Source organism: Mus pahari, chromosome 19, assembly GCF_900095145.1.
Source record: "Mus pahari chromosome 19, PAHARI_EIJ_v1.1, whole genome shotgun sequence".
In the NCBI taxonomy this organism is placed as follows: Eukaryota; Metazoa; Chordata; class Mammalia; order Rodentia; family Muridae; genus Mus; species Mus pahari.
The window spans coordinates 86,114,021-86,140,989 of NC_034608.1; the positions used below are offsets into that span (position 1 = coordinate 86,114,021).

At 56.1% G+C, this 26,969-nt stretch overlaps 4 protein-coding genes across 7 annotated transcripts in view; 2 read left to right on the forward strand and 2 right to left on the reverse strand.

The window, feature by feature from the left end:
• Positions 1-2,746, forward strand: Use1 (unconventional SNARE in the ER 1). Of its 2 annotated transcripts, none has more exons than XM_029531885.1 (8): positions 1-164; positions 445-494; positions 568-646; positions 755-907; positions 1,569-1,581; positions 1,873-1,900; positions 2,155-2,329; positions 2,544-2,746. In XM_029531885.1, exons 1-8 carry the CDS (start codon positions 30-32, stop codon positions 2,724-2,726), a joined length of 816 nt encoding a protein of 271 aa, XP_029387745.1. In that variant the 5' UTR covers positions 1-29; the 3' UTR covers positions 2,727-2,746. The 2 variants fall into 2 exon arrangements, with proteins under 2 accessions (XP_029387745.1, XP_021074986.1); XM_021219327.2 differs by having other exon boundaries at positions 2,158-2,329.
• A 1,301-nt stretch (positions 2,747-4,047) lies between these two features.
• On the forward strand, positions 4,048-6,960 carry Ocel1 (occludin/ELL domain containing 1). 2 transcript variants are annotated; one of them, XM_021218800.1, is made up of 4 exons: positions 4,048-4,766; positions 5,068-5,233; positions 5,349-5,402; positions 5,546-5,758. In XM_021218800.1, exons 1-4 carry the CDS (start codon positions 4,441-4,443, stop codon positions 5,672-5,674), a joined length of 675 nt encoding a protein of 224 aa, XP_021074459.1. In that variant the 5' UTR covers positions 4,048-4,440; the 3' UTR covers positions 5,675-5,758. The 2 variants fall into 2 exon arrangements, with proteins under 2 accessions (XP_021074459.1, XP_021074460.1); XM_021218801.1 differs by lacking the exon at positions 5,068-5,233 and having other exon boundaries at positions 5,546-6,960.
• Positions 6,699-14,545, reverse strand: Nr2f6 (nuclear receptor subfamily 2 group F member 6). The gene is made up of 4 exons (XM_021218799.2): positions 13,477-14,545; positions 10,867-10,961; positions 8,240-8,764; positions 6,699-7,332 (listed from the first exon to the last, which is right to left on the reverse strand). Exons 1-4 carry the CDS (start codon positions 13,755-13,757, stop codon positions 7,061-7,063), a joined length of 1,173 nt encoding a protein of 390 aa, XP_021074458.1. The 5' UTR covers positions 13,758-14,545; the 3' UTR covers positions 6,699-7,060.
• Positions 14,546-17,400: 2,855 nt separating this feature from the next.
• Ushbp1 (USH1 protein network component harmonin binding protein 1) overlaps positions 17,401-26,969 on the reverse strand; it is an 11,527-nt gene continuing 1,958 nt past the window's right edge. For both annotated transcript variants that reach the window (XM_029531661.1, XM_021219634.2), the window contains exons 5-13: positions 25,251-25,376; positions 23,118-23,251; positions 22,838-22,978; positions 22,360-22,524; positions 21,097-21,346; positions 19,749-19,976; positions 18,617-18,702; positions 18,324-18,446; positions 17,401-18,179 (exon numbers count right to left, since the gene is read on the reverse strand). In XM_029531661.1, coding sequence (XP_029387521.1) covers positions 18,002-18,179; positions 18,324-18,446; positions 18,617-18,702; positions 19,749-19,976; positions 21,097-21,346; positions 22,360-22,524; positions 22,838-22,978; positions 23,118-23,251; positions 25,251-25,376 — 1,431 coding nt within the window. In that variant the 3' untranslated portion in view covers positions 17,401-18,001. The remainder of the gene's footprint in view (positions 18,180-18,323; positions 18,447-18,616; positions 18,703-19,748; positions 19,977-21,096; positions 21,347-22,359; positions 22,525-22,837; positions 22,979-23,117; positions 23,252-25,250; positions 25,377-26,969) is intronic.

Sequence of the window (26,969 nt, forward strand, 5' to 3'; positions counted from 1 at the left end):
TCACTCAGGCACTTCCGCCCTCTTCTAAGATGGCGCAGGCGGAAGGAGCCTGTCACCGCCCGCTGGCGACGTCGCGGCTGGAGTTGAACCTGGTACGGCTGCTTTGTCGCTGTGAGTCGATGGCGGCAGAAAAACGGGAACCGGACGAGTGGCGTCTGGAGAAGGTGAGGGAATCCCACGCCGCTGCAGAGGCCTGGAGCCCTAGAGGCCAGCGATCCAACTCACAGGCCACTGTCTCCGCCCCTTCTGGCCCGCGGCGACACGCCCCTCGTACGTAACCCCTGACGTCCTAGTTTTCGCCCTACGGCTTCACGCACAGGCCACGCCCTCTCAGAGCTAGGGCTTCGCCTATGCCCCTCCTCCTCTCTGACTCCTCTCCGGACCCCACCCCTCTCCCTGGTCCGCTCCTGCCTTGCTATGCTGACACCACACCTTCCCTCCCAGTACGTGGGTGCCCTGGAAGACATGCTGCAGGCCCTGAAAGCCCAAGCAAGGTGAGTGTGGGGGCACCGAGTCACCACCTACGCAGCCACAGCAGCAGGCTGACTTTCTCCTGCTGCCTTTCAGTAAACCGGCCTCAGAAGTGATCAGCGAGTATTCCCGCAAAGTGGACTTTCTGAAGGGCATGCTGCAGGCTGAGAAGTTGGTGAGCCTGCCCTCCCACCCCTAGGCGGGCCTCACTCAGTTCCCCACAGCCCCTAGGACCAGGGCACAGCCCCCAGTAACTCATCTTCTCCTTCCCATGTCTCCTCAGACCTCCTCCTCTGAAAAAGCTCTAGCTAACCAGTTCCTGGCTCCTGGCCGCGTGCCCACCACAGCCAAGGAGCGGGTGCCTGCCACCAAGACTGTACATTTGCAGTCTAGGGCACGTTACACCAGTGAGATGCGGAGTGAGCTGTTGGGCATGGTACGATTCCCTCCCTTGTACTTGGGACCGAGCTCTGGATAGCAAAAAAAGTAGCCTTCAGGGGAAAAGCTTGGACTAATACCACAAACCCTAGAGGGCCATAGACAAGGCTTCCCCAGGGAGGCTGTGCTCAAAAAGAGGAATTTGGCTGGGTGGTGGTAGTACATGTCTTTAAACCTCAGCACTCAGGAGGCAGAGGCAGGCAGATCTTTGTGAGTTCGAAGCCCGCCTGCTTGCTCTACAGAATGAGCCCAGTAATCAGGGCTACACAGAGAAACTCTGTCTTAAAAAACGAACAGCAGGGCTAGAGAGATGGCTCAGCTGTTAAGAACACTGACTTCCAAAGGTCCAGAGTTCAAATCCCAGCAACCACATGGTGGCTCACAACCACCTGTAACAAGATCTGACGCCCTCTTCTGGTGTGTCTGAAGTCAGCTACAGTGTACTTATGTATAATAATAAATAAATCTTTGAAAAGATGTATTTTATAATAAATAAATCTTTTAAAAAAATAACAAAACAGCAAAACAAAGAAGAATGGACCACATGTGGTTAAACCCCAGAGTTGGCTCCACTGCTTTACATGAGTCAGCTCAAAGCAGAGCGAGATTTAGGAGAGCTATCAAAGTGCATGGCCTCACTCCTCTCCTCCTCCCCACAGGAGTCATCTGGAGGTGAGAAATGTTGGACATGACTGTTCTTGCCGCCCCACACCCCTCATGCCTGCCCATCTCCCTTGATTTTCCCTGGCCCAGGAAGAGGCCCCCCAGGGTTATTTTTGCCTGAGGGGAGGCTGAGAAAGAGAGGATGGTCCCTAGCACAATGCTAGGCCACTGAGAGGGACCTGGGACTCTGCAGAGTGGGCAAAAAGCAGCTCATAGGCGGAGCAGCGTTTTGCTGGTCAGGGTCAGAAGTCTGGAAACAAGAAAGCTACCTTCTTTGTTCTTGGCCTCTTTTGCTTCCAGAATGTGAGGCGGCCATGAGGAAGCGAGCGTGAGTATTTCAGCCGCAGCGTGACAGGGAAGGGAAGTGAGTGGCTCAAGCTGGGGCCCCTGAGCTGCTATAAGGACCAGCTGCCTGCTGAAGTCCTTTCTGGGGCTGCTGTTCCCAGAATGTAAAAGAACAGGGGAAACTGAGTCCCCAGTAGAACTGAGGGTGGTGCCATGGGCCCTGGGATCCTTGGGAAGGGGCCACATGGATGTCTATATCTACCTGTCACTACTGGGGACCCACAAATGTGGCGTCAGCAGTGTGAAGGGGTCCAGACCTGCAGATGAGAGGCAGTCAGCATCCGAGCTAGACCTCGTCCTCCAGAGGCACCAGGGCCTCCAGGAAAAGCTGGCTGAAGAGATGCTAGGCCTGGCCCGCAGCCTCAAGACCAACACACTGGCTGCCCAGAGCGTCATCAAGAAGGATAACCAGGTGTGGTAACACTGCAGCCTTTGTCTGCCTCAGGGCACTGAGAAAGCTCTGCAAAAAGGGGGCATTGTGACTGGTGGTTTGCTGGTTAAAGCCCAGGGGGAGGGGGTAGCTGAGTACACTTGGCCGAAGGCACACTATGTGCCAGCAGCACAGGCTACTCAAGAGAAGTCATACTTGGGTCTCAGTCTTGTTGACACAGCCCCTTCTCCCACAGACCCTGTCACATTCACTCAAGATGGCAGACCAGAACCTGGAGAAGCTAAAGCTGGAGTCGGAGAGGCTGGAGCAGCATGCACAGAAGTCAGTGAACTGGCTGCTGTGGGCCATGCTCATTGTCGTGTGCTTCGTGTTCATCAGCATGATCCTGTTTATCCGAATCATGCCCAGGCTAAAATAAAACAAGAAAGCCTGCACACCGAGCCACATGCCTTCAGTGCCAGCAGTGTGTGTGTGCGTGCGTGCATGTGTGTATGTGTGTGTTCATGCGCGTGTGTGTGAGTGGTATGTGCTGGGGGATGCCTGGGCTGCAGGGTGGTGCCAGCCGGGACACCTCTTTCCTGAAGTCAGCCTACAGCCCTTCACCTGGCCACTCTGCTCCAAAGGTGTAGGGCAGCCTGCAATACACAGCAAAACCAAGTCTCAAAAACAGGAAGAAAAGTTAAAACCTGCTGCCTGGGAGAGCAGTGGCCATGCAGTTCCCCTCCCTAGGGAGGCAGGCTCTGAGTTCAGGGCCAGCCCGGTATACACAACATTGTAGGCCAGACAGGGCCACATAGTGGGACCCTGACTCCATCTTCCAAAAATAGCACAAGAAAGGCTCAGCAGGCGGCTCAGCTGGTGAAGGCACTTGCCACAAAGCCTGTTTCCACCCCAGAGCGCGAGCGAGATAAGCTAGAGCCGGGCCTGGTGGCCCACGCCTTTAATCCCAGCATTCGGGAGGCAGAGGCAGGCGGATTTCTGAGTTCGAGGCCAGCCTGGTCTACAGAGTGAGTTCCAGGACAGCCAGGGCTACACAGAGAAACCCAGTCTCGAAAAAGCCAAAAAATATTTAAAAACTATATTTAATAAATGTATTTGGGCTGGAAAGATGGCTCAGTGGATAAGAGTACTGACTGCTCTTCCGGAGTCATCAGTTCAAATCCCAGCAACCACATGATGGCTCACAACCATCTGTACAGCTACAATATGCTCATATGCATGAAATAAATCTTTAAAAATGTATTTACTGTAATCGTAATTTCAGGGAGTCTGACGTGCACACACACATAGAATAATAAAGTCATTTCTTAGGGGCTAGGGAGATGACTCAGTGTGAGAGTGTGATCCAAGTATGCAGATCCAGGTTCCAATCCCCGGTACCCTTATAAAAGAGGTGGGGAGCAGAGCCTATCAACCCAGTGCTAGGAAATACAGGCAGATCTACCTGGAGTCCGCTGGCCAGCCAGAGCAGCTAAAACAGGGACCATCAGGTTTAGGAGAAACTGTCAGAAAAAAAAGTAGGGCTGGACGACACCCTGTATTGGTCTATGAGTATGCACACGGTCACACAAAAAAAGTAACACAATTGCTAAAGAAAAAAATCAAAACAGAAAAAGAAAAAAAAAAAACTACCTTGTTTTCCCAAAAGACTGGGGTAAATGAAGGGGCCAAGCCCGGCGTTGTGAAGGGCTGATTCCAGCCCAGCCAGGCACTCTGCAGGCTCCGCCCGCCCTCGGAGCCCCGCCCGTGCCAGCGGCCGAGCGCCCGTGCCAGCGGCTCCACCCGCAGTTCCTGCACAGCTGCGTCCCCGGCGGCAGGGCCAGGCGCGGCTCCGGGACAGGTGACACCGAGCGGGATCCTCGGATAACCGCAGGCGGGCGGGGGCCGGGAGCTCTGCGGGCCGGAACCCCGCGAGGCAGGAGGCGGAGGGGTCGCCTCGACTCCGACCCGGGTCGCCCTCCGCTGCTTTGCGCTCTTCCGGTTTCAAGCATGGGGCGGGGCCCGCGCCGCACCGCCAGCCACTCTCGAGCATGACGCCACGGTGACGCCACGGCGCCTCTTCAGTGCCCCTTTCCGGGATCCGCACTAAGGGGCGGAGTCTGGGTTGCGCGACCAGCCAACCGCGATCGCGTATGCAAATACATGCAGGTCCCGCCTCCAGGCGCGGCCGGGGCGGGCCTCTGGCCTGCGGATCCGGGTCCAGGCTCTCAGGCCCGGAAGCCACTTGCAATTCGCGCCCTGCCGCCAGGGGGCGCCAGAGCGCTGCAGCTCCACGCATGCCTGCCCGGGAGCGCCCGCGCGCCGGACGGCCGCACAGTCAGCCCGGGCCCGGAGAGCTCTGCGCGAGGCCCCGGAAGATCGTGTTTGCAGATGAGCTGCGCCCCGGGGAGCCACTGCACCCAGAGAAGCGTCCCAGAGATCTAGGACCCCGCCCCAACCCAGTACCTGACTACGAGCTGTGAGTGCCCCCTCGTTGTAAGACCAGGTCTGGTTGTCAAGTCCAAGATAGCCTCCTGCCTCAGTCTCCTGAATTCATCACACCCACGTTCCCTCAGAGCTTCTTAATGCATGGGAAACAAAAAGGGGCAGTGAGGTTGGGGTTTTGATGGGCGAGTAAGAGTTTATGAAATTAGGAAACGGGATTGGTGGTAGAAGGCATTTTGATTTGGTGGTCCCAGCACCGGCAAAGAAAAGCCAATTACCATAATGGATGGAAAGACAGATTTCCCTCTACTCACTGTCCCCTTCCAACCTGGTAGTAAATACCCACCAGTGACCAGCAGAAGGGACCGGAGCCGCTATGCCGCAGTGTTCCAGGACCAGTACGGCGAGTTCTCAGAGCTCCAGCGGGAGGTGGGGGTCACGCAGGCTAAGCTCCAGCAACTGGAGGCCCTGCTGCTGTCACTGCCCCCGCCACGAAGCCAGGTCAGCCCAGGACCTCCTGTGCCCCAGCTCCCTGCGGCTGTGCTGCTTCTACTGGGTGGCATGCTGTCGGGGCCATGGTGGCCCTTCTGAGCCCCTTCCCACCTTGCCCTTTCAGAAGGAGGTTCGCATGGCAGCTCATGTCAGGAGAGAGTTTGAGAAGAAGCGAGCGGTGAGTGGAGACTCCTGGGGTCACAGATTGGGCTGTGTGTGTGTGGTGCTGTCTTGACACTGGGACCATGTAATCAAAGCTGAACAGCTTGAGGGCCTCTGGCTACAGTGCCAGGAGGACTTCCTCAACTCTTGTCCCCCTAGGATCCTGGCTTCCTGGATAAGCAGGCTCGCTGTAACTACCTGAAGGGTAAACTCAGGCACCTCAAGGCCCAGATCCGCAAATTTGATGATCAACAGGACAGCGACAGTGAAGGCTCTGTGTACTTCTGAGTGTCCTGGAGATGGTGGCTGGCTCCTCCTCCCACAGGGAACCACACCAGTTCTTCCAGGGAATAAACATGGATTAGACACCTACTGTGTGCAGTTTACCTGAAAGCATCCCTCCATTTTACAGAAGGGGAAATGAGGTTCACAGACCTGTCTAAGATCTCGTGTGGGGGCAGTGGCTGTGTAGATTCCAGGGAGCATAGGCAGAATGCATGAGTTGGGGCTGCCTGGCATAAGTGTTGTGATAGGGCATACTAGCGGTAAGGGCTGGGCAATGCTTGGGGCCTGTCTGCAGGGGCACAACCCAGGACACCTTGGTCCTGTCCACTCTGCATAGGTCCTCAGATGAAACTAACCCCTGAGCCACTGAGGATGACCCAGGTCACTTGCAGGCCAGGAGTCTCCTAGGAAGATGTCTTCCAACAGAGAGGACCACATGTATGGGGTTATGGGAAGTAGGATCAGCTAGGGCTTGAGCGCTGGCCTCCGGCTCGGTAGGCATGGATCTCACTCAGTCCCACTCCACAGTTGGGCCCTTAACTCCCTGGTATTTTTCTTTTTCTAAGGCTGGGTTTCTCTGTTTAGCACTATCCTTAAACTCACTATATAGACCAGGCTGGCCTTGAACGGAGATTGGTTGGAACCAAGGGCAAGTGCCACCACTGCTGGGCTACCCCCAGTTCCCTTCATCACCACATATCAACAGTTACATTCACAACTCAGTCTGTTCCCACCTTCCTTATGGCAACTTTAGAAACGGGGATATATGTCACTTGGGGGAAGAAATTGAATTCAAACTGACCCCAATGGCAAAAGGTAGGTTGGTCTCATGAACATGAATAAACACCAGGCTTTCAGGTGTGGCTTGATCCAGCAATCACCAAGCTATTTTGAGAAAGCCTTTACCAGGGCCTCTTATTCCCCCACAGTAGTGAGGCAAGACTCCCACCCCTCGGGGCCTACAGAGCAGAGACTAGGCATTGGGTTAGTTCCCCAATACTGCAAAAGCAAGCAGAGGCTAACCAAGTAAGGGGATATCTTTATTATTGGCCATGATTCCATCATCCCATGGTACCCTCCATGGACCATGTGTCCAGGGGACCCTCCTGACCCATAGTATCCCTGCCTAGCTGCAGTGGCCTTTCCAGATACCCACGACACCAGAGGTACCAGCATGCTGGCTCCAGACTGTTGAAGGGCTGCCAGGACAAGGCTAGGGCCTGGGAGATCCAATCTTTTTGGTTTCATGATTATTTAAAAAATAAAACAAAACAAACATTTCACAGTCTTTAAAAAAAGAAATCAGTCTCAAAAGAGACGCTGGGGCCCTGATCCCTAGGGTCCCCACAAGGCCCCAGTTTCCATGTGTGTCCTGGAAGGTGACCATCACTAGCCTGAGCCATAGGGCCAGTTAAAGGTGCTCCCTGACAGAAGCATGTCCCGGATGAGGGTCTCAATGGGTGTCTTGCCCACCAGGCGCATGAAGAAGAGCTGGGAGATGAGGGATGCGGGCACAGCACGCAGGGCTGGCAGCCGCAGCAGCAGACGCCCGAAGCGCTGAGGCTGCGACGGGTACTGGGCACGCACATACTCGGTGAGGGCCACCTGTGCCTTCTCCTGCAGACTCTCCACATGGGCTGGGTCAGAAAGGCCACAGGCATCTGCAGGAAGCAGGGATGACAAGGGCAGTCACGGCTGGGGAAGCAGGGCAAGAAGCCTACAGGGGAGAGGATAAGGAGCCACCGGAGGCGAGCATGAACAGGTAAGAGCATATCTAAGTGTCCACCACAGATCTGCCCGATAGAACTGCAGGGACAGGTCAAGAACTGCTGCTCCATGCACGGTTAAACGAAGGCCCTGCCCGATAGGAGGGGCCTTCCTGCTCTGCACCACTTTGTGGGCTATCCCTTTTGCTCTGGGGGGGGGGGGACTAGACGAGGTCTGGATCTGTAATCCACACAGTCCTAGAGTTTGCTGGTCTCTCTTCGGCTCACATCTCGGGGTCTCTAAGATGCTGCACTGCCTTCCCCTACCGCAGCAAAGGCATGTCATCAGAGAGTGGCCCCTGAGGTGTGGCCTGAGATAAAACCTAGGGTCATTAACTGTCTCCTGCACCCAAGTGGCATGGCCCTGTGGACTATGGAACAGAACAGAACAGGGGCAGCTCAGAGGTCTGGATTAGTCTGAGGGCATGATGGGTGACATCAGGAGTAAGATGCAGGGTATGGTCTCAGGCAACTTGGTACATGGCCTGGAGCAGTGTCTGAGTAGGGGCCTGAGGGTAGTGTTAGGCCAGAGAGCAGCAAGCCAGGTTTAACAGCTGAGTCACCTGTGTCAAAAGGGTGTGGCCTGAGGCAGTGTCCTCTCAGTCTGGCTGGAGAGTGGCCCAGGTTGGCTAGCTAGAGAGGGAAGGGGATGGCCTGGTTGCCTGAGGCTGAGTTGGGGCAAGGACAAGGATGGGGGCGTGGTCAGTCTGAGGGCGTGGCCACTAGGGAGTCAGGGGTGTGGCAGTCTGCTTGGAGGCGTGGCTGTGTCTAGATGGGGCTCTGCTGGGGCGGGGTGGCTCACCAGGCGTGAAGAGCGCGATGGCCTTGAGGCAGCCGTACTCCGCAGCATCCACCTGCAGGCGGCCCAGCTTGTCCACCTGCTCCTGGAAGGCACGCACCTGGTCCATGAAGGCCACGGCGCGCTCAGCTGCCATGGGCGCGGCGTGCAACCCCGCGGCGGCCAGCAGCGGTGCCGTATGCAGCGGCAGCGCCGCCTGCGCGGCGTTCAGCACGAAGAGCTCACTCCAGCTGAGCCGCAGCAGCGCCACCTGGTCGGCGGCCGGCAGCTCGGGGAAGAAGGGCGCGTGGCGGGCCCACTCGACCGTGCTGAACAGCAGGCGCGCCGCCAACTCGCACACGTTGTCGATGCCCAGCACGGCGCCGCCGCCACCAAAGCGCCCGGCCGCGGGGTAGGGCTCAGCACGCAGCAGCTGCGCAATCAGCTCGGACACGGGCGGCCCCGTGAAAGGTTCGACGCCCGTCGCGCCCGGGGGACTGCAGGCCGCTGGGCCCGGGAGCGCATGCGGGATGCGGCCGCGCTGCACGGCTGCAGAGGGAGACGGGGCGCGTCAGGTGGCAGCGTGGGAGGGCCATCCCCACCCCCGTGTGGCCACACAGGGGCCCGGGCACACACTGGGCACTAGCAGTGTCTGGAGGCCACCCCCAGCATCCCCACCAGCTGCACCTCCTCCTCTTGCAACGTGGAGGCCACATCTGTCAATCACTGAGAACTCCGCTTCTGTCTCCGGCCTCTCCAGCTACCTGCAATTCTCCCGGGGGGGGGGGGACCACATCGCTAATGTGGCACGGTAGTGGTCCCCAAGAGCAGGGGCTGCCATTGTTAGCTTTGCCTATGGTATAGTACATACCTGCCATCCCAGCTCTGGAGCGCAGAGGCAGGAAGGTCAGAAGCTCAAGGCCAACCTCAGCACAAACTAAGTTTGAGGCCAGAATGGGCTACAACTGTTTCAAAAAAATAACTGGGGGAAAAAAAACAACCCAGTGCTTATCTGAGTCCTTGGTCACGGAACAGAGTGAAAGTAAACTGAGGCACCAAGAGCACAGGCTGGCTCTCCAGGGCATTTTAGCGTGGGGAAGGCAGCCTGGGCAGGGAGCCAGGAGGTGGCTAATGAGCATGCTTTAATGAGCTGACACCTGTCTCACTGGTGGGTGAACTCCAGGTCAGCCCAGGAAGAGAGCGAGCGAGCCAGGGATGCAGGGGACACAGGAGGCACCCAGGCCAACCGTAAGAGAAGCTGGGACCCACCTGTCAACTGGAGCCAGACTGGGCTTCAAATGCTCCCAGGACCCTCCCTTTGCTAGCAAGATGGGACCCCTCACTATTGCTCCCTCATCAGCCCTGGTCCTACTGCAGGGCCTTTGCCCAGAATGTTCCACACCTCCAAATCCTGCTCCTTCCCTCTCTCCTCTCTTCTTCCATCCAGTCTAGACTGCTGGAATCCACAGTTCAGCAAACTTCTCACCCATGTGCTCTCTGCCTGGTTCTTCCTGTGCCAATGGCAGATGATCACTAAGCTACCTGAGGATCTAAGTGACTTTGCTTTCAATACGCCTGTCAGGTGTGAAGGGCTGGGTGGGTGGTAATTGCAGACAAGAACCATTTGTTGAATCCTGCTGAGTATCAGACCCTGCAGCAGGCCCAGGAGATGGGCACACGAATGGTGTCCGTTTCAGAGCAACATGGACTGCACACTCAACAAGCAGGGGACCCTGAGGAACTAACAGTCAAGGAGGTAAGGGAAGGACCAGGCTACATCGGGAAGAAGGCACAGCTACGCAAAGGCCCTGAGGCAGGAGGGCACTAGAAGCAAGAGTCCCAGCGATCTTAGGCTCTGCCCAGAGACCTATCAGGACTTTCCATCAGACAGACAAGTTTAGACAAAAATTCAGTCTGGGCAAGGACGGAGCAGGAGTCACCTTCAAACTTAAAGGGACCAAAGAGTCATCAAGTAAGGCTGGTGTTTGTTGTTTTGTATGTACCCACATGCGTGTGTTTTGTATGTGTATGTATGCATGTTGTTTTGTATGTACCCACATGCATGTGGCTTTTCTCTAACCAGGTTTTGCTATGTAGCCTAAACTGGAAACCCTCCTGCCTCAGTCTCATAGATGCTGGGATGACAAGCCTGCACTGTCAGGTTCTCAGAAACCTGTTACATGATGTCCCTCCCAGGCTGGCTGGGGCACTCAAGCAGTGCCCCCCCACCCCCCTTCTGGAGCAGCCCAGGCACCCGCCCCACAGTAGCTGCCTCCAGGTTGCACTTGACTGTCAGGGTGTGAGGCTCAGCTGTGCAGTCTGTCTCCCCAAGTCTCGTGGGCAGGGACAGGTAACCCAGTCTCCCCTCGGCAGCCTCTGGCTATAAACTGGCTGGATCCTTCAGCCTTCAGCAAACACACATAACAGGGTGTAAACAAATGTTAAAGTAAAAACAATCCTCCCAGTTCAGAAAGGGAACAGGAGGTCATCAAGGGGAAGGGCAAGGAGCTGCTGTTGAGGTCAGAGGTCAGGCAGGGCCTGGGTAAAGAACCAAGTGGCTGCACCCCACTACCAGGCATCTGGTATTCTAGCTGCCTCCCCTCAGGTCCCCAACAAGGGCCTGGCTACAGACATAACCCAGGGCTACTCACCCTCCTTGCGCATGCCCACCCGGAAGCACTTCTTGAGGCGACAGTACTGACACTGGTTCCGGTGGTGCTGATCAATCTGACAGTCACGGTTGGACCTGGAGACACAGGCCAGGGTTCCCAGTGATGAGCCTGCAACCCCCTGAGAAACACCAGTGGGGGCTCCCTGGCCTGTGATGGGAACCCCAAGAGCACATGGTGAGGACTCAGTTCCCAGGCTCGGAAGGGGCAATCTGAACAGAATGGGTGTTGCAGGATGCACAGAAGTTCCCCAAGGGGGCAGATGGAAAAGCATTCCCTGGTGGAGAACACAACGGAACAGACTTGAAACACAAAAGGATGGAAACCGAATCCTGTTCATTTTACTTGGTCACCACCATGACCAAGCGCCAGCTATGCATGGAGTCACAGTACGGCGCTGGCTCAACCTCACAGCCTATGGCGAGAAGGAACGAACAGAACTTTTCTCCTCTAAGAACACTAGCCCCACACCCACGTCTCCATAAGCCCAGGACTCTTCCTGTGGACAACCCTCGAAGAGTACCCAATTTGGGCACCAAAAAGCCTCCAGACTTGGAGTAGAAATAAGAGGCAGAAACGAAGCTCTAGGCACTGGCCTCTCATCCCAGCCTGTCCCTGTATCACCCTCTGGCTGCTGCCCCTTACAGCAGCCATTGAGCTGAGAGGTCCTGAGGGCTCCGGGACAGCTCCAGTCCCAGCCAGGGTGCTCTGGGTAGAGTTAGGAGAGCCCAGATCCTATGACTTTTAGAGGCCCCCAGGAAGGGGCCCAGCTGGGACAGAGAGAACTCAGACTAAGCCAGAACAAAGCCAGCAGCCAAGCAGTGATGTGGGATCAGGGCGGCCAGGCGGAACTGGCCAGGCCCTAAGCCGGTGGGCTCTGCTCAGGAGAGGCTTCGACGTCTCCACTGTGTGGTTGGGACAGATTAAAACCCATAAACCTGTAAGTTCTTCTGGCTATCTCATCTAAAGTGATATATGCTTTGCCTGTTATGCTATGCTCATTACAATGGCTGTCTCTATCTCTGTTTGGGGATGGGGGTGGACACTGTCCCCTTGCTATGCTGTCCAGGCTGCGTTCTGAGTAGCTGGGGCTGTAACAGTGACCAGCTTTCCAATCCAATGTGACCATACCATGCTCACACACTGTCCATGGCTCCTTGCTGCCCTCAACCAGTACTTCATGCCCACATGCCTCTGCTGTGCCTGGATGGGCTCACCTGACAACACAGCCCACTAAGCATCAAGGGGGGGGGGTGTCCTCCTCTGCCTGCCCTACCCCGGGGCTTTGAGGCCACTTTCTGAAGCCCTCCCAGCCCCAGACAGCCACTGGTCCACTTAGGTTCAGAGAGGGAGACCAACCACATGAGGTCCCATACCATAAGTCCTGAGGATCCTAGAGAGCCCGCCCCAGTCCCCTTCACTCTCCCCAAAGACCCAGCCAGACCCAGCAACTCATTCCAGACACAAGAATGAGGCCAAAGTCTGGTGGCCCAGTTAGAGCTGGAGGAGGGGAGCAAGGAAGGTCCCCAACAAGTCCAAACTCTAACATGGTGGTGCCCCCCACCTGACCTGTCAGTAGCATCTACCTCTGGGAAGGAGCTCATCTCCACACCCAGCCCCCACAGCGCTACCTGCTGAAGTCCACTGGACCAGGACCCTTCCCATAACTCTACAACTTCTCTGGGGCTCTGGGTACCTGGGAAATGGGGGCTGCCTGCCCTGTTCTGAGGCCCTGCTTGGTCCTGGGGGATGCAGAGTCTGCTGCACGCGGAGATAGAAAGCGCTCTACAACCCCTGGCCTGGACAGTCAACCTCTTTTTCTAGGGGCTTTCAGTCCCCTGAGGTAGCCAGTAAGCAAGACCACGCCCTGCAGAGGGGTCCCCACCAGTCTCACGCGTCCTTCACTCTTAAGAGTCGCCCCGAAGTTTAAGTTCTCATCCCGGAGCCCCAAAGCTGAACCAACCCGGGAGTGGGGGTGCGGTCAATTCCGGTGGCCTTGCTGGCCCTCCAGCGGCGGCTTCCGGTGACCCAGAACCTAAGGGGTACCCCTCTGATGGACAGGCGCAGACCCTCGTGCATGCAGTCCCCCAATTCCCGTGAAGGCAGCCATCCCGAGCCACCCACCCGGGAGCCTCTCCAGCTACTCATGCAAGGGCGACTTTGGAAGTGATATTTGACCCAAGGGCGCGCCGGATCGATCCGCGCGGCCGCAGACAATGGCCCCTGGACGCCGCCAGCCCCGCGGTGCGACTTGCACCTCTGATTCCCGCGGGACACCACGCGTGACGGGCCCCCACGAGAAAGGGGGCACTGGGGGCTGGAAAGAGGGTACTCACTCCTGACAGCACCCCAGAGCCCTCCCTGTCTAGCAGAACCAGCTCTCTCCAAGGCAGGAGGGCAAGAGCAAAGACCACCTGCGCGGGGGAGGGGACGGGGAGCACCTGCACGCATGTATCACCAACTGTATACCGGTTCTCGACTAGGGCCGAACCCGTGGTCTGGGGCAGGAATGCGGGTGCGGGGAAGGTCAGCGCCAGGCCCAAGGTGACCGAGCAGGTCCGGGCCAGCTCGGTGGCCGCGCGTGGGGCTCACCGGCAGGTGTAGCTGAGATTGCGGCGGATGCTGCGCTTGAAGAAACTCTTGCAGCCCTCGCAGGTGAACACGCCGTAGTGCTTGCCACTGGACTTGTCCCCGCACACCACGCAGTCCACCTGCAGCCCCGGACGCTCCTCGTCGCCCGGCTCCGCGTCGCTGGTCGCCCCGGGAGGTGACGCCGAGTCGTCCTCGGTCGCGCGTGGGTAGCTCCCACCAGTCTTGTCCACGCCGTTCGTGTCGCCTCCGGGGTCGCCCCAGCCACCGGTCACCATGGCCATAGCCTCGGGGACAGCGGGGCCGGGACGCCCCGGGACGAGTCCGTCCCCTCTGGGCACGCCTGGCGACCCGAGAGGGACCCGGCTACCCCGGGCGCATGCAGCCCGCGCGCTCGGGGGGCTCCGGTCGCACCCCCACCCGAAAAAAGTTTTGCGGCAACTTCCTGCGGCCGGTCCGCGCGCCAGGCAGGAACTGGTCGGGCCGGTTCCAGGCCAACTTTCCCACGCGTGCCCGCGGCCGACGGGGGCGCGCTAGAGGCGCGAGTCTGGGGCGCCCAGGTCCCGTGGTCCGGAGTCCTGGGGACCCGGTAGCGTCGCGGGGGCCATGGCCCGGCCCCGCCGCCCAGGCCAACTTAGTGGCTCATCGTCGGAGTGCGCGCGGGCGCCCCCGAGCCCGGGGGGAAACTTTGGCCGCAAGTTGCGCGGCGAGGGGGGAGGGGCGGCGGGAGCGCGCGCCGGAGACCCGGAGTCCCGCACGCCGCGCGCGCCCGGCCGCAATCGCAGAGGTCCAGGCGATAGAGCTGAGTGGAGAGTGCGGCCCGCGGCCTTCCCTGGATCGTCTCCCCGCCGAGCGCGCGCGCGGCCGGCCTCGGCCTGCGCCTGGGCCCGAGCCTCGGCCTCGCCCTGGCGCTCGCCGCCGGCCCCGCGCTGCGGCCGGCCTGACACCCGCGTTCCATCGGCGCCGGCGGGGGCGGGGCGGGGGCGCGCGGCGCGGCCGGGGGCGGGCGCTCGTTGCCCCGGCGACGGCCGCCCTTATAAGGGCATGGGGTAGCCGCGCGCCGCCCGGAGCCGTGGGCCGGCGAGAGGGCGGGGCGGGGCGCGCAGCTGACCCTCCCCCACGCGGCCGCGCCGCCTTAACCCCTGCGCGCCCTGTCCGGGGCATCGGGGCGCTCCGCGCGGCTCCCGGCAGCCGCGCCCCCCGGGGCCATCTGCAGGGGGCACGCCCCCGCCGCACAGGCGCGCGCCCCGCTTTGCTCTGCGCGGCTGCCAGCTGGAGCGGCCCCCTCCTCCCCAAAGTCCCCGCGGCCGCCCCCGCCTCCGCCTGGCGCTCCGCTCCGGTGAACACCTGGTGTCCGGAGTCTGGGGGTGGGCGTCCGCGCTCGTAGGTCAAGGGGTCCCCTCTCTCCTTTCAGGCTTCAAGGGTGGGAGAGGCAGGGCGTCAGTCGCCTCTCCGGCCGGCCGGAAGGCGTGCCAGCCCGGGGCTGTTGTCCGGGTCTCTCTTCATTTCCTTTCCTTTTTTTTTTTTTTTTTTCTTCTTCACAGAAAGGGTTTGGCCTGGTGACCGGCTGGGCCACAGATGTCCACCCCCCCTCCCGTCCAGCCCCCCGCGCCTAGAGCCTCCCAGCTGCCGCCACTCCCCTGCCCCCTCCAATTCTACTGGAGCAAGCATTTATTAAGCACCCTTTGTATGCAGGACCCCCCAAGGCACGCATTTATTAAGCTCCCTTCACATTTGAGGCCTAGCTGGGATTGAGGCCTGACTCTAGGTCTGTTAACGTTTAACAGAGGGAAAAGTCCCTCTTGGGGTGACCTTTCACCCCTGAGTCAGAGTTCTGACCTCCAGGCCTGTTCTGCCTCCTATGCAGGCCTGGGTCCATTATAGACACCAGGGAAAGCGGCCAACCTGGACAGGGTGCCCTCACTCCTGTGCCTTGTGAAAATCAAGATGAGCCCTCACATAAGGGGATTTAAAGGAACTGAGGTTCAGGTTTCTGCTGGCCAGGTAGACCCAGCCCTGTGCTGTTGGGCCCACCCAGAAGAATCCACCTGGATACCGTGTAAGAATCCAGATACACAAAGCAGGAAGGACTAGGATCAGACTGGAGCAAGGACTTCCCAGGAATCTGATTAGAATCGACTCTGCTTTAGTGGTGACAAGTCCTGGGTGACCCAGAAGATAAATCAGTTTAGGGCTCATGGTTGGTTATTTGGATGAGGGTAACCCTAGACTGGACTAGTCTTGAATCCTTGGTGCCAGTATCCCAAGAAAGGATTGAAAGGGTTGAAGGGCAGAAAGAGGGCTTAGGAGGAAAAAGGGCTCTGGAAGGGGGGCTGAGTCACAGAAGTTCAAATAAACAAGGATTTTGGGAGACTAGGCTCAGTGAGGGGCCCAAAGGGCAGAGTTTGGGGTCAGAGATATTTCCAGGGGGTCCAGCCCTGTCCCAGTGGCCCGGCCACTCTTGGCCCCCTAACCTTTGGGGCCCGACCGGGTGGGCTGGGCCCCGCCCCTCCCCACCCCCATAACCCCTGCCCGTGGCCCCGAGGTGACATTTGACCTTGTGGTTGTGGAGGACCTAGGGACAAAGACACTAGGCCCATCTGCCGCTGGGATGCCCGTGGGAACTGCCAGATACTGTCGGGGCTGCCTGGGAATGAGCCCTGCAAGGCTCCCACCCCCCAGCAAGTGACCTTGGCTGACCAGTAACGATCTGCTGGCTAAAGGGTAAAATGGCTGGGGCCAGCTAGACGACGGCAAAGTTGCCTGAATTCAATTCTGGGCACTGCGTGGTAGGGATCCTGGAGATGTGTAGGCGTGAAAGAAGGAAGCAATCCTCCTCCACCCCCCCAGCCCCCACACCAGCCAGGTAACCTGCCTCTCTGTCCTTATCCCTCAGAGCCCCCAGAGTGTGGGACAAACATAGGTCCTCAGCCCCAGGAACTGGCTCTTGCCGCCTGAGGCACGGAGGCAGCCCTGCACACACCCTCTCCCCAGGAAGGACAGCTGTTCAGAACACCTGCACAGGTGTGGCCTGCAGGCTAAGTCCTGCTCAGGAGGGGACAGATGAACCTCACCCCAGCCCCTACGTAAGCAAGGGGTGTGGCCATACACTACTACTTAGTCAGCAGCTGCTAGTGCACAGTCACACAGCTCTCTCTCCCTCTCTCTGTCCCCTCAGGACCCCTCTTGAGCACTGTGCCAGGTGTCCCACTCAGAGGCTCTCTACCATGGCAGTCCATTAAGTTTTATTTTATTCTAACTATTTTCAATCATGTGTGTGGGCATCCTAGGCTGCCAGAAGCATCAGATCCCCTGGAGCTGGTTACAGGTGGCTGTGTTACTATGGGTGCTGGGGACTGGGCTCTGGTCCTCCTCCAGAGCAGCAAGTGCTCTTAACTGCTGAGGTATCTCCCCTGACCCTCCGTTTAACAACAGTAACAACGGGTGATATTGTGGATGTCAGAGCACAACTTTGTGGCATCCACCTTTATGTGGGAGCTAGGAATTGAATGCAGACCTCAGATTGTCACTTGGCAGCAAGCACCCTTGCCAAGTCAGCCATCTCTCTGGTCACACTTTTCTCATTCATTCATTCATTTTGTTTTTATAGTTAGGTGTGTGTTTTGTCTGCATTTGTGTCCATGTAATGTGTCTACATGATGTCCACAGAAACCAAAAAAGGGCACTGGACCCCTGGACCTGGAGTTACAGACAGTTGTGAGCTGCCATGATGGGCACTAGAAATGGATCCCAGGCCCTCTGCAAGAGAGCCAGTGCTCCTAACCACTGAGCCTTGTCCCCAGCCCCTCATTCACTTCTTTCTTTGATACTGTCTCAAGAAGTCCAGGCTGGCCTTAAACACACCGTGTAGTCAATGATAGCCTTAGGCTCTGAGTGCTGACCTCACAGGCAGCCACAGACGTCCAGGTGCATGTGGCACTGGGTTTGGAACTCAGGGCCCTGTGCATGCTAGGCCTATATGCCACCCACCAAGGCCTTTGTTCCCCCCCACACACCTCTGTGTTCTGCAGAAGGACTCCCACATGTTTTCTAAGGGCTGGGACCAACACAGGCCTCCTTAGCACAGGCTGGTGGGAGCACACAGAGGTAGCTCTGAGGGCTTCAGCATGCTCAGCCCTCTACTTCCTGTAAATGCTGGTTCTGACGCAGCCTGGGGTTCCTCTCTCTGGGAACCAGCCTCCCTTCCACATGCTTAAGCTAAGCCCTTCCCACCTCAGTCCCCTCTTGAAGAGACGCTCCAGGTGCCAGGGACAAAGGACAGGTTTGTATGTTATTTTGTCTAATTACCTGTGTGAGGGAACATTAGTACAGCGCCTGCAGAGGCCAAAGGGGGCGCCAGATCTCCTTGACCCAGAGCCACAGGCGCCATGGCTGCTGAGGCTGGCAATTAAACCCAAGTGCCCGCAGGAGGGACCCTGCACTTAGTCGCTGGACCACCTCTCCGCCCACCACAGGACACTGTGACACTCCAGCCACCTCTGTGTCACATGCAAGCTTGGTCAGGGCCCTACAGGAAAGTCTGGGCTGGCTGGGGTGCCCCAGGCTTCTCCAGGGCCCTAGCGGTGGCTGTCAGCACTGCCAGCTCTTCCGCCTGCTGAGCCTGCATCCAAGTCACCTGCTGCTCCAACTTCCGGCGTTGCTCTTCCTGCTTCCGGTGGGCTCCTCTGAAGGCCAAAGCCAGAGCGCTGCAAGCAGGAGGAGAGGTGGGAAAAGCCTGGCTGAGCTAGGACAGGGACCTAGCTGGACAAAGCCAATAGCAGTGGGCTTGCCCGCTGCTTCTCTTAGAAGCGGAGAAACCGAGGCGCAGGGAGAGCCGTGCCGAGTCCCACCTGTGAGCCTTGCACAGTTCTCTGGACAGCTCCGCACTCTGAACACGTCTGGTTCGGCCCTTGTGAGCCACCTGTTCCAGCTGCCGCCGCAGGGACTGCAGCTGTGCCCGCAGGTCTGTTGCCCTGCAAGGGTGCGAGAGAGACCATCTCAGGTACCCTCGACCCTGTCCCTAGCCTCCCACACCTGCATATCGACCCACACTTTGGTGTCTGCTGTATACAGTGCTCCCAACCACACTCCCTTATGCATACAAACACACACACACACACACACACACAGCCCTTACACTCACCGGGCCAGGGACGCTGACAGTTCCTGGGACACATTCTCAGAGTCCCACACTTTGCCCATCTGACCACCCAGGAGGGCAGGAGGGCCCTAAGGAGGGGACGGGAGAGAATGCGCTGTACTCACCTCAAGATGGATATGGATATGCCCAGATCCCAGCCAGAACTTAGCTTAGTTTTATTTTGGTTTTTCAAGACAGGATTTCTCTGTGCAGCCCTGGCTCTCCTGGAACTCACTCTGTAGACCAGGCTGGGTTCGAATTCAGAGATCTGCCTGCCTCTGCCTCCTGAGTGCTGGCATAAAGGCCTGTGCCACCATTGCCCGGCTATTTATTTAATATTGTGTGTGCATGCACGCATGCGCTGCTGTTGCACGTGGAGGTCAGAAGACAACTTATGGGTGTTGGTCCTGTTTTCACTCTTTGGGTAAAGAATGAGACACGTGCCAGTGTCTCCATGAGATCTGGGGTCTTCGCCTTTCTGAGGCCTGACTCAAACAGGCCCAGCTGTTTTCTTTTTCCTTTGGGTGTTGATAGAACATCACTCCACTTTAAGCCCCTAAGTGACTTTAGATCACTAATTAAAGTGTCCTTCACCTTGGGCTGACCTCCATGTCCCCCATAACCCTACTCCCTTTAGCTTGCCTGGCCTGGGGTTCTTTCAGATTCTAATAAACTGAGGTTCTGTTGGCTATATTAATGCAGCTAAAAACCCTCAAAGGAACCCTAACTCTCCAACTCTGGTGAGGAGCCCCACAATTTCCAGTAATTCTCTCCTGACTTCTAAATACTGACTTTTAAATATTTTTTGTTACTTTTAAAGATGTATTTATTTTTATTCTCTGTGTATGGGTGTTTGCAAGCGTGTGAGCATGTGCATGTCGTGCCTACAGAAGTCAGAACAGGGCATCAGATCTTCTAGAGCTGGAGTGATGGTGGTGAACATCGAGTGAGGCTGGGAATCGAACCTGCGTCCTCAGCAGAAGCAGCCAGGGCTCTTACCCGCTAAGCCATGGCTTGAGCACCGCCCTGCACCCCTGGGATTGAACTGGGCAAGCCCGGCTCGAAGTGCCTTGCCAACCCGTTCTTTGGGCAGGATAGCGGAAACTCACAGGCACCATGATGGCAGGAGCCATACCTGGTAGTGCTGCTGTCTATCCTCCCCAGCCTCCTCCTCACTGCTTGGGTCCTCACTGCTGCCTCCGCTGCTGCCATCACCTGCAAGGTGAGCCCGCTCCCAGCAAAGCTGCTGCAGGAGCAGCTGGTGGGCAGGGCCCTGGGCCCGCAGTGCAGCCTCCCGCAGCTCCAACCCACGCTTCTCTCGCTGTGTTAGCTGCAGCCTCAGCACCAGATCAGCCAGACTGTCCTAGGGAGCGGAGGAGAGCTAGAGTCAGCTGCTGGAGAAACCGAGGCCTTCGGAAATACCCCCAGAGGCCTGGCAAAACCTCTCATCGGTGTCATGGCCTCCCTCTTGTAAAAGCTACAGAGGAGAAAATAACGTTTGTGGAAGCTTCTAGAATTTCTCAGACCTCACTTTTTTTTTTTTTTTTTTTTTAATGTCAGGGAGAATGTTGCAGGCCGTACTCCCAGCACTGGAGGCAGAGGCAGGTGGATTTCTGTGACTTCAAGACCAGCTAGATCTACATAGAGCGGTCCAGGCAGCCAGAGTTACAGAGAGCCTTTATATGTGGGTTTACAACGTGAGTGCAGTGCTGGAAGAGGCCGGCAGAGGGCGACAGAGCCCCTGGAGCTGCCGTTACGTGGGTGCTGGCATCTGAGCCTGGCTCCTCTGCTAGAGCAGCCTGCCAACTTGAGCACTGGCCTACTCTCCAGCCCAGTCCCTGCATCTTTATTTTACACGTTTGGGACCTGGTCTCGCTGTGGAGCTCATGTTCCTCTTGTGCTCACTTGTGCTGGCAAGAGCTGCACGACTGAGCCACCCTGGCTGCAGCCCAAGATCTGCCACAGGAGGAGAATGTTGGGAAAGCAGCTAGTCTTGATTGCCAGCCTCACAGGATCTAAAATCTCTCCAACCCTGTGGATATGCCTATGCGGGAGTATCTGAAATAGGGTAACAAAGATGAAGACACCCGCATCCCCGGGCTGTGGCGCTGGGCTGAATTAGAGTGAGCTGGAGCAGGCATCTCTCTTTGCTTCCTAACTACAGAGGCAGTGTGCTAGCTGCCTCAGGCTCTGGCAGTCATGACTTCCTGCCATGACATACCACACCCTGGAACTGCCAGCCAAGCAGGAACAAACCTTCCTTCCTGAAATTGTTCCTGTCAGAGCATCATAGCAACCAAAGGGAACTTATAGAATCTTATGGAAAACCGAATCAGGAGGACAAACTCCTATGCAGTCCTCAAAACCTCACCTCCAGTTCTCCTTCATACAAGAAACCAGCTCCCCACCTAAGGGATACCCTGCTTGCCTCTGAGCTCCAATGACATCAAGGATGTGTTGTGACCATCTCAGCACGTTCCTACCCGAGTTGCTGCTAGGTCCTGCTGGATCTGAGACTTCTCCAGCTGGGGCAAGGCGGGGCCAGGCTGTATCTCCAGAATGGCCTGCACTGTTGCTTCTGCATGGGGCATAGTGGCCTTGGGTACAGTGACAGGGCCAAGCGCTTCTGGGATCTTCACCAGAGCCCAGCGTTCCCGGAGATGCTGGACATAGCCATGGAGCTGAGCAGCCAGTTCCTCTGGTGTAGGCTTGTCCACACCACTGCCCTCTGAGCTGTAAGAGACAGGAGGTAGACCAGCTGTTCCCAACACATAGCTCTTAGGAACCACAGTTTTATGCCACCTGAGGCCTACCAACAGCTTCCATAGCACAACCTACACCCAGTGAACAACCTTCCAGTATTATAATATGGCAGGTACTGGGCCTCAGCCAGTAGAGTGCTTGTAGCTCAGTCCACAGAGCTTGCCTAGCATGCATGGGGTTCCATGCCTGGCACCATATTAACATCCCAGACCTCAGGAGATGGAGGCAGGAGTGTCAGGAATTCAATACCCGAGGTCGCCTTCAGTACGTTGTAAGGTGGTGAGCCCTGATGGTGGTAACTATGAAACTAGGGGAGTTTGAATTCACATCTGAGGAGTTCCCAGCTCATGCTGTACACCAAGGCTGCACTGAGCGAAGACTCTCTGTGCAGAGACAAAACCAGGAGCTTGCAGCCATTGGCATGGACACTCCTTAGAAGTGCATTGATAACCTTGCCAGGTTCACAGGCTGCCTGTCAGCAATGCTACTTTCCTTTGGGGCTATATGAAGCCCTGGCCACTTTCTCTACCCCTCCTCTTTACTTCCTGGCTGCTATGATGAATTGACAACTCTGAAGTCATGAGCCAAAACTTAATAATAACCTAATAAACTTAATAAACTTCTCTTCACTGATTTTTTACACCCAGTTTTAGAGGCTGAAACCAGGGTCTACATGACCTGATGCTCTGCGTATGTGTGTGTTTGCTGTTGTATATATTTCAGACAGAAGCACACTGTGTGGGCTAACCTGGAACTCTGACTCCGTCTCCTGAGCGCTAAGATCAAAGACAATTAGCATACCTGGTGCCACTGAGTAACCTACTCCAGTCAGACCTTGCGTCAGCCAAACATGATTAGCTAGCTCAGAGCCAACGCTGGGCAGTGCCCAATGACCCTGACACCAAAGCCCTTTGTGCAGCAGTCTCTGGGACATGCCCCCATCACTCTCATAGACCAGCAACTCTTGTGTCCCCTATAGGTACCTGGGCTGGGGTGTCTCTACATCCATGGTTGCTTCCTTCTTCACCAGCAGCCTAGAGGCCTCCTTCTCAGCAGCCTGCAGGTCAACCTTGGTAGTTCCAACTCCAGTTCCTAAGCCAGCCATCTTCAGAGCAAGCAGCACCTCATACACCTCCTCACAGTCCTCACTGTGGGATAGGATCTAAATGTTTCAATACTCAACCCCAACCCAGACAGAAGCGGGCAGCTCTCTGTGAGTTCAAGGCCAGTCTGGTGTACATAGAGAGATCTAGGCCACCCTGGCTACACAGTGAGACCCTGTCTCAAATAGTATACCACAAACCACAAAAGACACCTCCCACCACTCATTCTTTATGGGTCAGAGTAACATGTCATGGTGAGGCAATGTACCTTCTGAAGGTTGTGTGTCCCTCTGTACCATCCTGGCATGCAACACCATGCCACCCTCAGCCACCATCATCACTGGGAGCAGGCACTCACCTATACTGCAGAGCCAGGCACAGGGCTGTGGCCTCAGCTTCCCGCTTGGCCAGTTTAATGCTGAGGCTCTCACAGCGGCCCTTGTAGCCCTGGAGCACAGCCAGAAGAAGGCGGTTGAAGCACTTCAACTTCTCAATGCTCCTGCCTCCAAAGGTGGGCAACAGGGAAGGTGAGTGAGGCTCCAATCACCCAGAGCCAATTTCCCCCCCTCCCCATCACAACCCAATGGCAAGAGTAATGGTGTCCTTAAAAGCTCAGCAGCTGTAACTCGGCTGCTCACCCCTGAAGCTGCCTCATTTGGTCTTCCATGAGGTACGTCTCTGGGACTGGATGCTGTGTGGAAAGGCACCCAAAGCTCTGGGTGCTGGAGTCACTCTTGAGGCGTTGGAGAAAGGGGTGAGCCATGGGAGAGTCCTGCCAGGAGGATGTGACTTGATTTATCTGACATCAAAGCCCCAGAGGTATTTTTCTCCCCCCCCCCTTTTTTTTTTGCAGGGCTGGGGATGGAACCAGGGCCTTTGTTGGGGTCTCCCAGCTCTCTGTTGCCACCGGACCGGACCACCTGCAGTTATCCGCCAAGCCTACCTTCCTGTTTAATCACTGTCCTTCTAAACCCAGCCCCCTGCAGATGCTAAAATGGCAGCAAACTTCAGATCCTCCAGTGCATTGTCTCCACCGCCTACCGAGAGGACCCTGTTGATTTTCTGGAAAACAACTCCACCTGTGCCTTGAGCCTTAGACCCGCCTACGATCTTCGGACCTACGTTGGCACTTCAAAGACTGAGGGGGGGACTGGGGAATCTCTCTATGTATTTAAACGGAGTTCAGTCATTAAACTTCAAGCCTTGACCAGTAAACATTGCCTTGGCTTCATTTTCCTTTCGCAGCCTATTCCCTTTTAGGACAGTCCCGCCTTTCAGGACAAACCTAGACCAGAGTGAGTGTTTCCACGGGCAGGAACACTCAGGCCTTGGATCATGTTACCCATCTGTTTCACCACTGAGGTACAGCTGCATCTTTGGTTTGTTTTGGGGAGAGTGTTGGTATACACATGTGGGATGTATGCGTGCGTGCATGTGTGTGTGTGTGTGTGTGTGTGTGTGTGTGTGTACACCATGGCATGTGAATGGGTGTCAGGGGATAACATACTGGAGTCAGTTCTCTCTTTTCACTTTGTGGGATCTAGGGGTTGAATGCCCCAAGAAGCTGAAGCAGCCCACCAATGAGTTTATTTTTTCTTACTAGTCATGTCTCGGGCTCTTAAGTGGTTAGAGTGACTGCTTTGAGCTACCAAGCTGGTGATTTAAGCTTTTTTCTTTTAATTTTCTGTGTATAGGTGTTTGCCTGCATGTCCGTCTGTGCATGTGCATGCCTGGTGCCTGTGGAGCCCTGAAGAAGGCATCAGATCTCCTGGAACAAGAGTTGCAGATGATTGTGAGTTGCCATGTGGGTACAGAGAACTGAACCTGAGTACTCTATGAGAGCAGCTAGCACCCCTAACCATGTAGCCATGTCTCCAAGTCCTGTTTAGTTCTTTCAGATACTAGAGGTTGTATGGACCATTTCCTCCAAGATACAGACATTCCATCCTGCAGATTTGCTCCTGAAGCAGGAAGGTAAACAACTCTAAATAGTTTCAGGAAGTCCATGAAACTAAGCAGATGGACTAGGCCCCTCCCTGCCAGAGTAAGGAAAGTCCCTCTGAGATGAGCGAACAAACAAGTGCGCAAAGAAGACCTTGAGACCAGACCAGCTGTCTGGAGAATGGTTAGACCAGAGTCACTAAGAAGGGACAATCTCAGCAGGGCGTGGTGGTGCATGCCTTTAATCCCAGCACTTGGGAGGCAGAGGCAGGTGGATTTCTGAGTTCGAGGCCAGCCTGGTCTACAGAGTGAGTTCCAGGACAGCCAGGGCTACACAGAGAAACCCTGTCTCGAAAAAAAAAAAAAAAAAAAAAAAAAAAAAAGGGACAATCTCCAACCTGCAGGCTTCAGGCTTTATAGTGAGCTCTATGTCCCCAGCTTTTGTGAGTTCTCACGCGATCACTCCCACTGTCACTCACGCTGTCACTCAGGCTTTGGTGGTGCAGCTGTCTTTGAATCATTTCTGCCCATCAACCTGTATGTAACTCCAATCCTATATGAACCCATATTCATACCCATAATATGTAGCCTTAATCCTATTTGTAACCCCAATAAAACTCATTAGTTCACCAAATTGGACATTGGTGGTGTCCATACTTTGATGTGCCTCAGGCTCCCCATCTGTGGTCAGTTGATGTGTATAGTGTCTCCCCAGGAAAACTTTTTGTCACACAATATTATGGCATCCCTTAAAGCACAGATTGACGGTTACCACTCCCACTGGGAAAGCCAGGAACAGCGTGACTTGGACTCAGAGGCTTGAGGCATACCTGAGGCGCCCAGGGTCTCCTTTCTGCCCCAGAACTGCTGGAGTTGCTGTTTCTACGCCCGGCTCTGAGGATGGGGGGAGGCAGGGAGGCCTCCAGCTGCATCAGGGAATCCTCCAGCTCCTGTACCTGCCAGTGACAAGGGACAGGCCACGACTTCACATATTCAACCAATTCTCTACAGCAACAGCAGCCCCGTCAGTGTGGCCTGGGTCAGAGGCCTAACCAGGGGAGTGCAGCTACTGGCAGGGTGATGGGGGATGCAGGACGATCACGTTTTTTATATTTTTAAGATTTATTTTTATTATTTATATACATTGGCGTTTTCCCTGAATGTGTGTGTCTGTGTGAGGGTGTCAGGTCCCTTGGAACTGGAGTTACAGTCAGTTGTGAGATGCCACTTGGATGCTTGGAATCAAACCTGAGTCCTCTGGAAGAGCAGCCAGTGCTCTTAACTGCTGAGCCAACTCTCCAGCCCTCCACTTTATTCCATTCAAAATTTTCAGGATACTGTTTCCGGGAGTCACTTATACCTCCCCACCTCAGCCCCCCACCTCAGCCTCCCCACCCCAGTCCCCCACCTCAGCCTTCCCACCTCAGCCCCCCTACCTCAGCCTCCTCACCTCAGCCCCCCCACCTCAGCCCCCCACCTCATGCCCCTAGCCCCTCATTGGAGGATTCTAGGCTGTCACTCTACCCCTCAAGTCACGCCCACAGCCCTGACTGGAGGATTCAGTATCCCTACTTGCCCTAGTTTTGTTTTGAGACGTTTGCCTATCTCATCAAAGCTAGTGCTAAATTGTGATCCTCTCATCCGAGCCTCTGAAGTCCTTATCATTACAGACTTGTCCCACCGCATCTGGGTTTGACATCACCCATAATCTGTAGGTTTCTGGTCACCTCCACTAAACGCCCCGGGCCACTTCACCCCTCCTCCACCTTCAGGTCCACCACCAGACTGTTCCTCTCACAGTCATCAGATGGCGCAAGTGAACACCTTCAGCAGGTCAGCTCCCCTCAGAACCCTCCACACACCAGAGCACACCAGCTTTCAACTGTGGCCTTCCCCCACGTGCCTTCATCTCTCCCACTCTGTTCCAGCCACAGTGATCTCAGGATCTGTGGTGGTTCGTGTGAACTCGACATCAGCTGGAGTCATTTTGGAAGAGGAACAACTGAGAAAATGCTCCCCGAAATGGACCTGTGGACATTTTTCTGATTGACGATTGATGGGGAAGGAGGGGACCGCCCATTGTGGGTGGTGCCATCCCTGGGCTGTTGGTCCTGGCTCTATAAGAAAGCAGGCTGAGCAAGCCATAGGGAGCAAGCCAGTAAGCAGCACCGCCCCATGCCTTGAGGTTCGTGCCCGAGCTTCCCTCAGTGATGGAGTGTGGCCTGAGAGTTTTAAGATGAAATAAATCTCTTCCTCCCCCGTTGCTTTTGGTTGAGGTGTTTTATTACAGCAATAGAAACCCTAAAATAAGTCCGGCATAGCTCGCACCTTCAATCCCAGCAGTGGGAAAGCAGAGGCAGGTGGATCTCTGTGAGTTTGAGGCCACCCAAGTCTACAAAGTAAGTTCAGGACAGCCATGGCTCTGTTACACAGAGAAATCCTGTATCTGAAAAACCAAAAAATAAAAAACACCCCCAAGACAGGTTTAGTGTGTGTGTGCGTGTGTGTGTGTGTGCGTGCGCGTGTGTGTGTGTGTGTGCGCGTGTGTG

Bases quoted from the DNA above. Each gene is read 5' to 3' on its own strand.
- Use1 (XM_029531885.1), top strand. From the start codon at position 30: ATGGCGCAGGCGGAAGGAGCCTGTCACCGCCCGCTGGCGACGTCGCGG. The intron at 647-754 runs GTGAGCCTGCCC...ATGTCTCCTCAG, and splicing joins TGCTGCAGGCTGAGAAGTTG to ACCTCCTCCTCTGAAAAAGC. The intron at 1,901-2,154 runs GTGAGTATTTCA...ATGTGGCGTCAG, and splicing joins GCGGCCATGAGGAAGCGAGC to CAGTGTGAAGGGGTCCAGAC.
- Ocel1 (XM_021218800.1), top strand. From the start codon at position 4,441: ATGCAAATACATGCAGGTCCCGCCTCCAGGCGCGGCCGGGGCGGGCCT. The intron at 4,767-5,067 runs GTGAGTGCCCCC...CCAACCTGGTAG, and splicing joins CCAGTACCTGACTACGAGCT to TAAATACCCACCAGTGACCA. The intron at 5,403-5,545 runs GTGAGTGGAGAC...TTGTCCCCCTAG, and splicing joins AGTTTGAGAAGAAGCGAGCG to GATCCTGGCTTCCTGGATAA.
- Nr2f6 (XM_021218799.2), bottom strand. From the start codon at position 13,757: ATGGCCATGGTGACCGGTGGCTGGGGCGACCCCGGAGGCGACACGAAC. The intron at 10,962-13,476 runs GTGAGCCCCACG...CTGTGTCTCCAG, and splicing joins AATCTCAGCTACACCTGCCG to GTCCAACCGTGACTGTCAGA. The intron at 7,333-8,239 runs GTGAGCCACCCC...TGCTTCCTGCAG, and splicing joins CATCGCGCTCTTCACGCCTG to ATGCCTGTGGCCTTTCTGAC.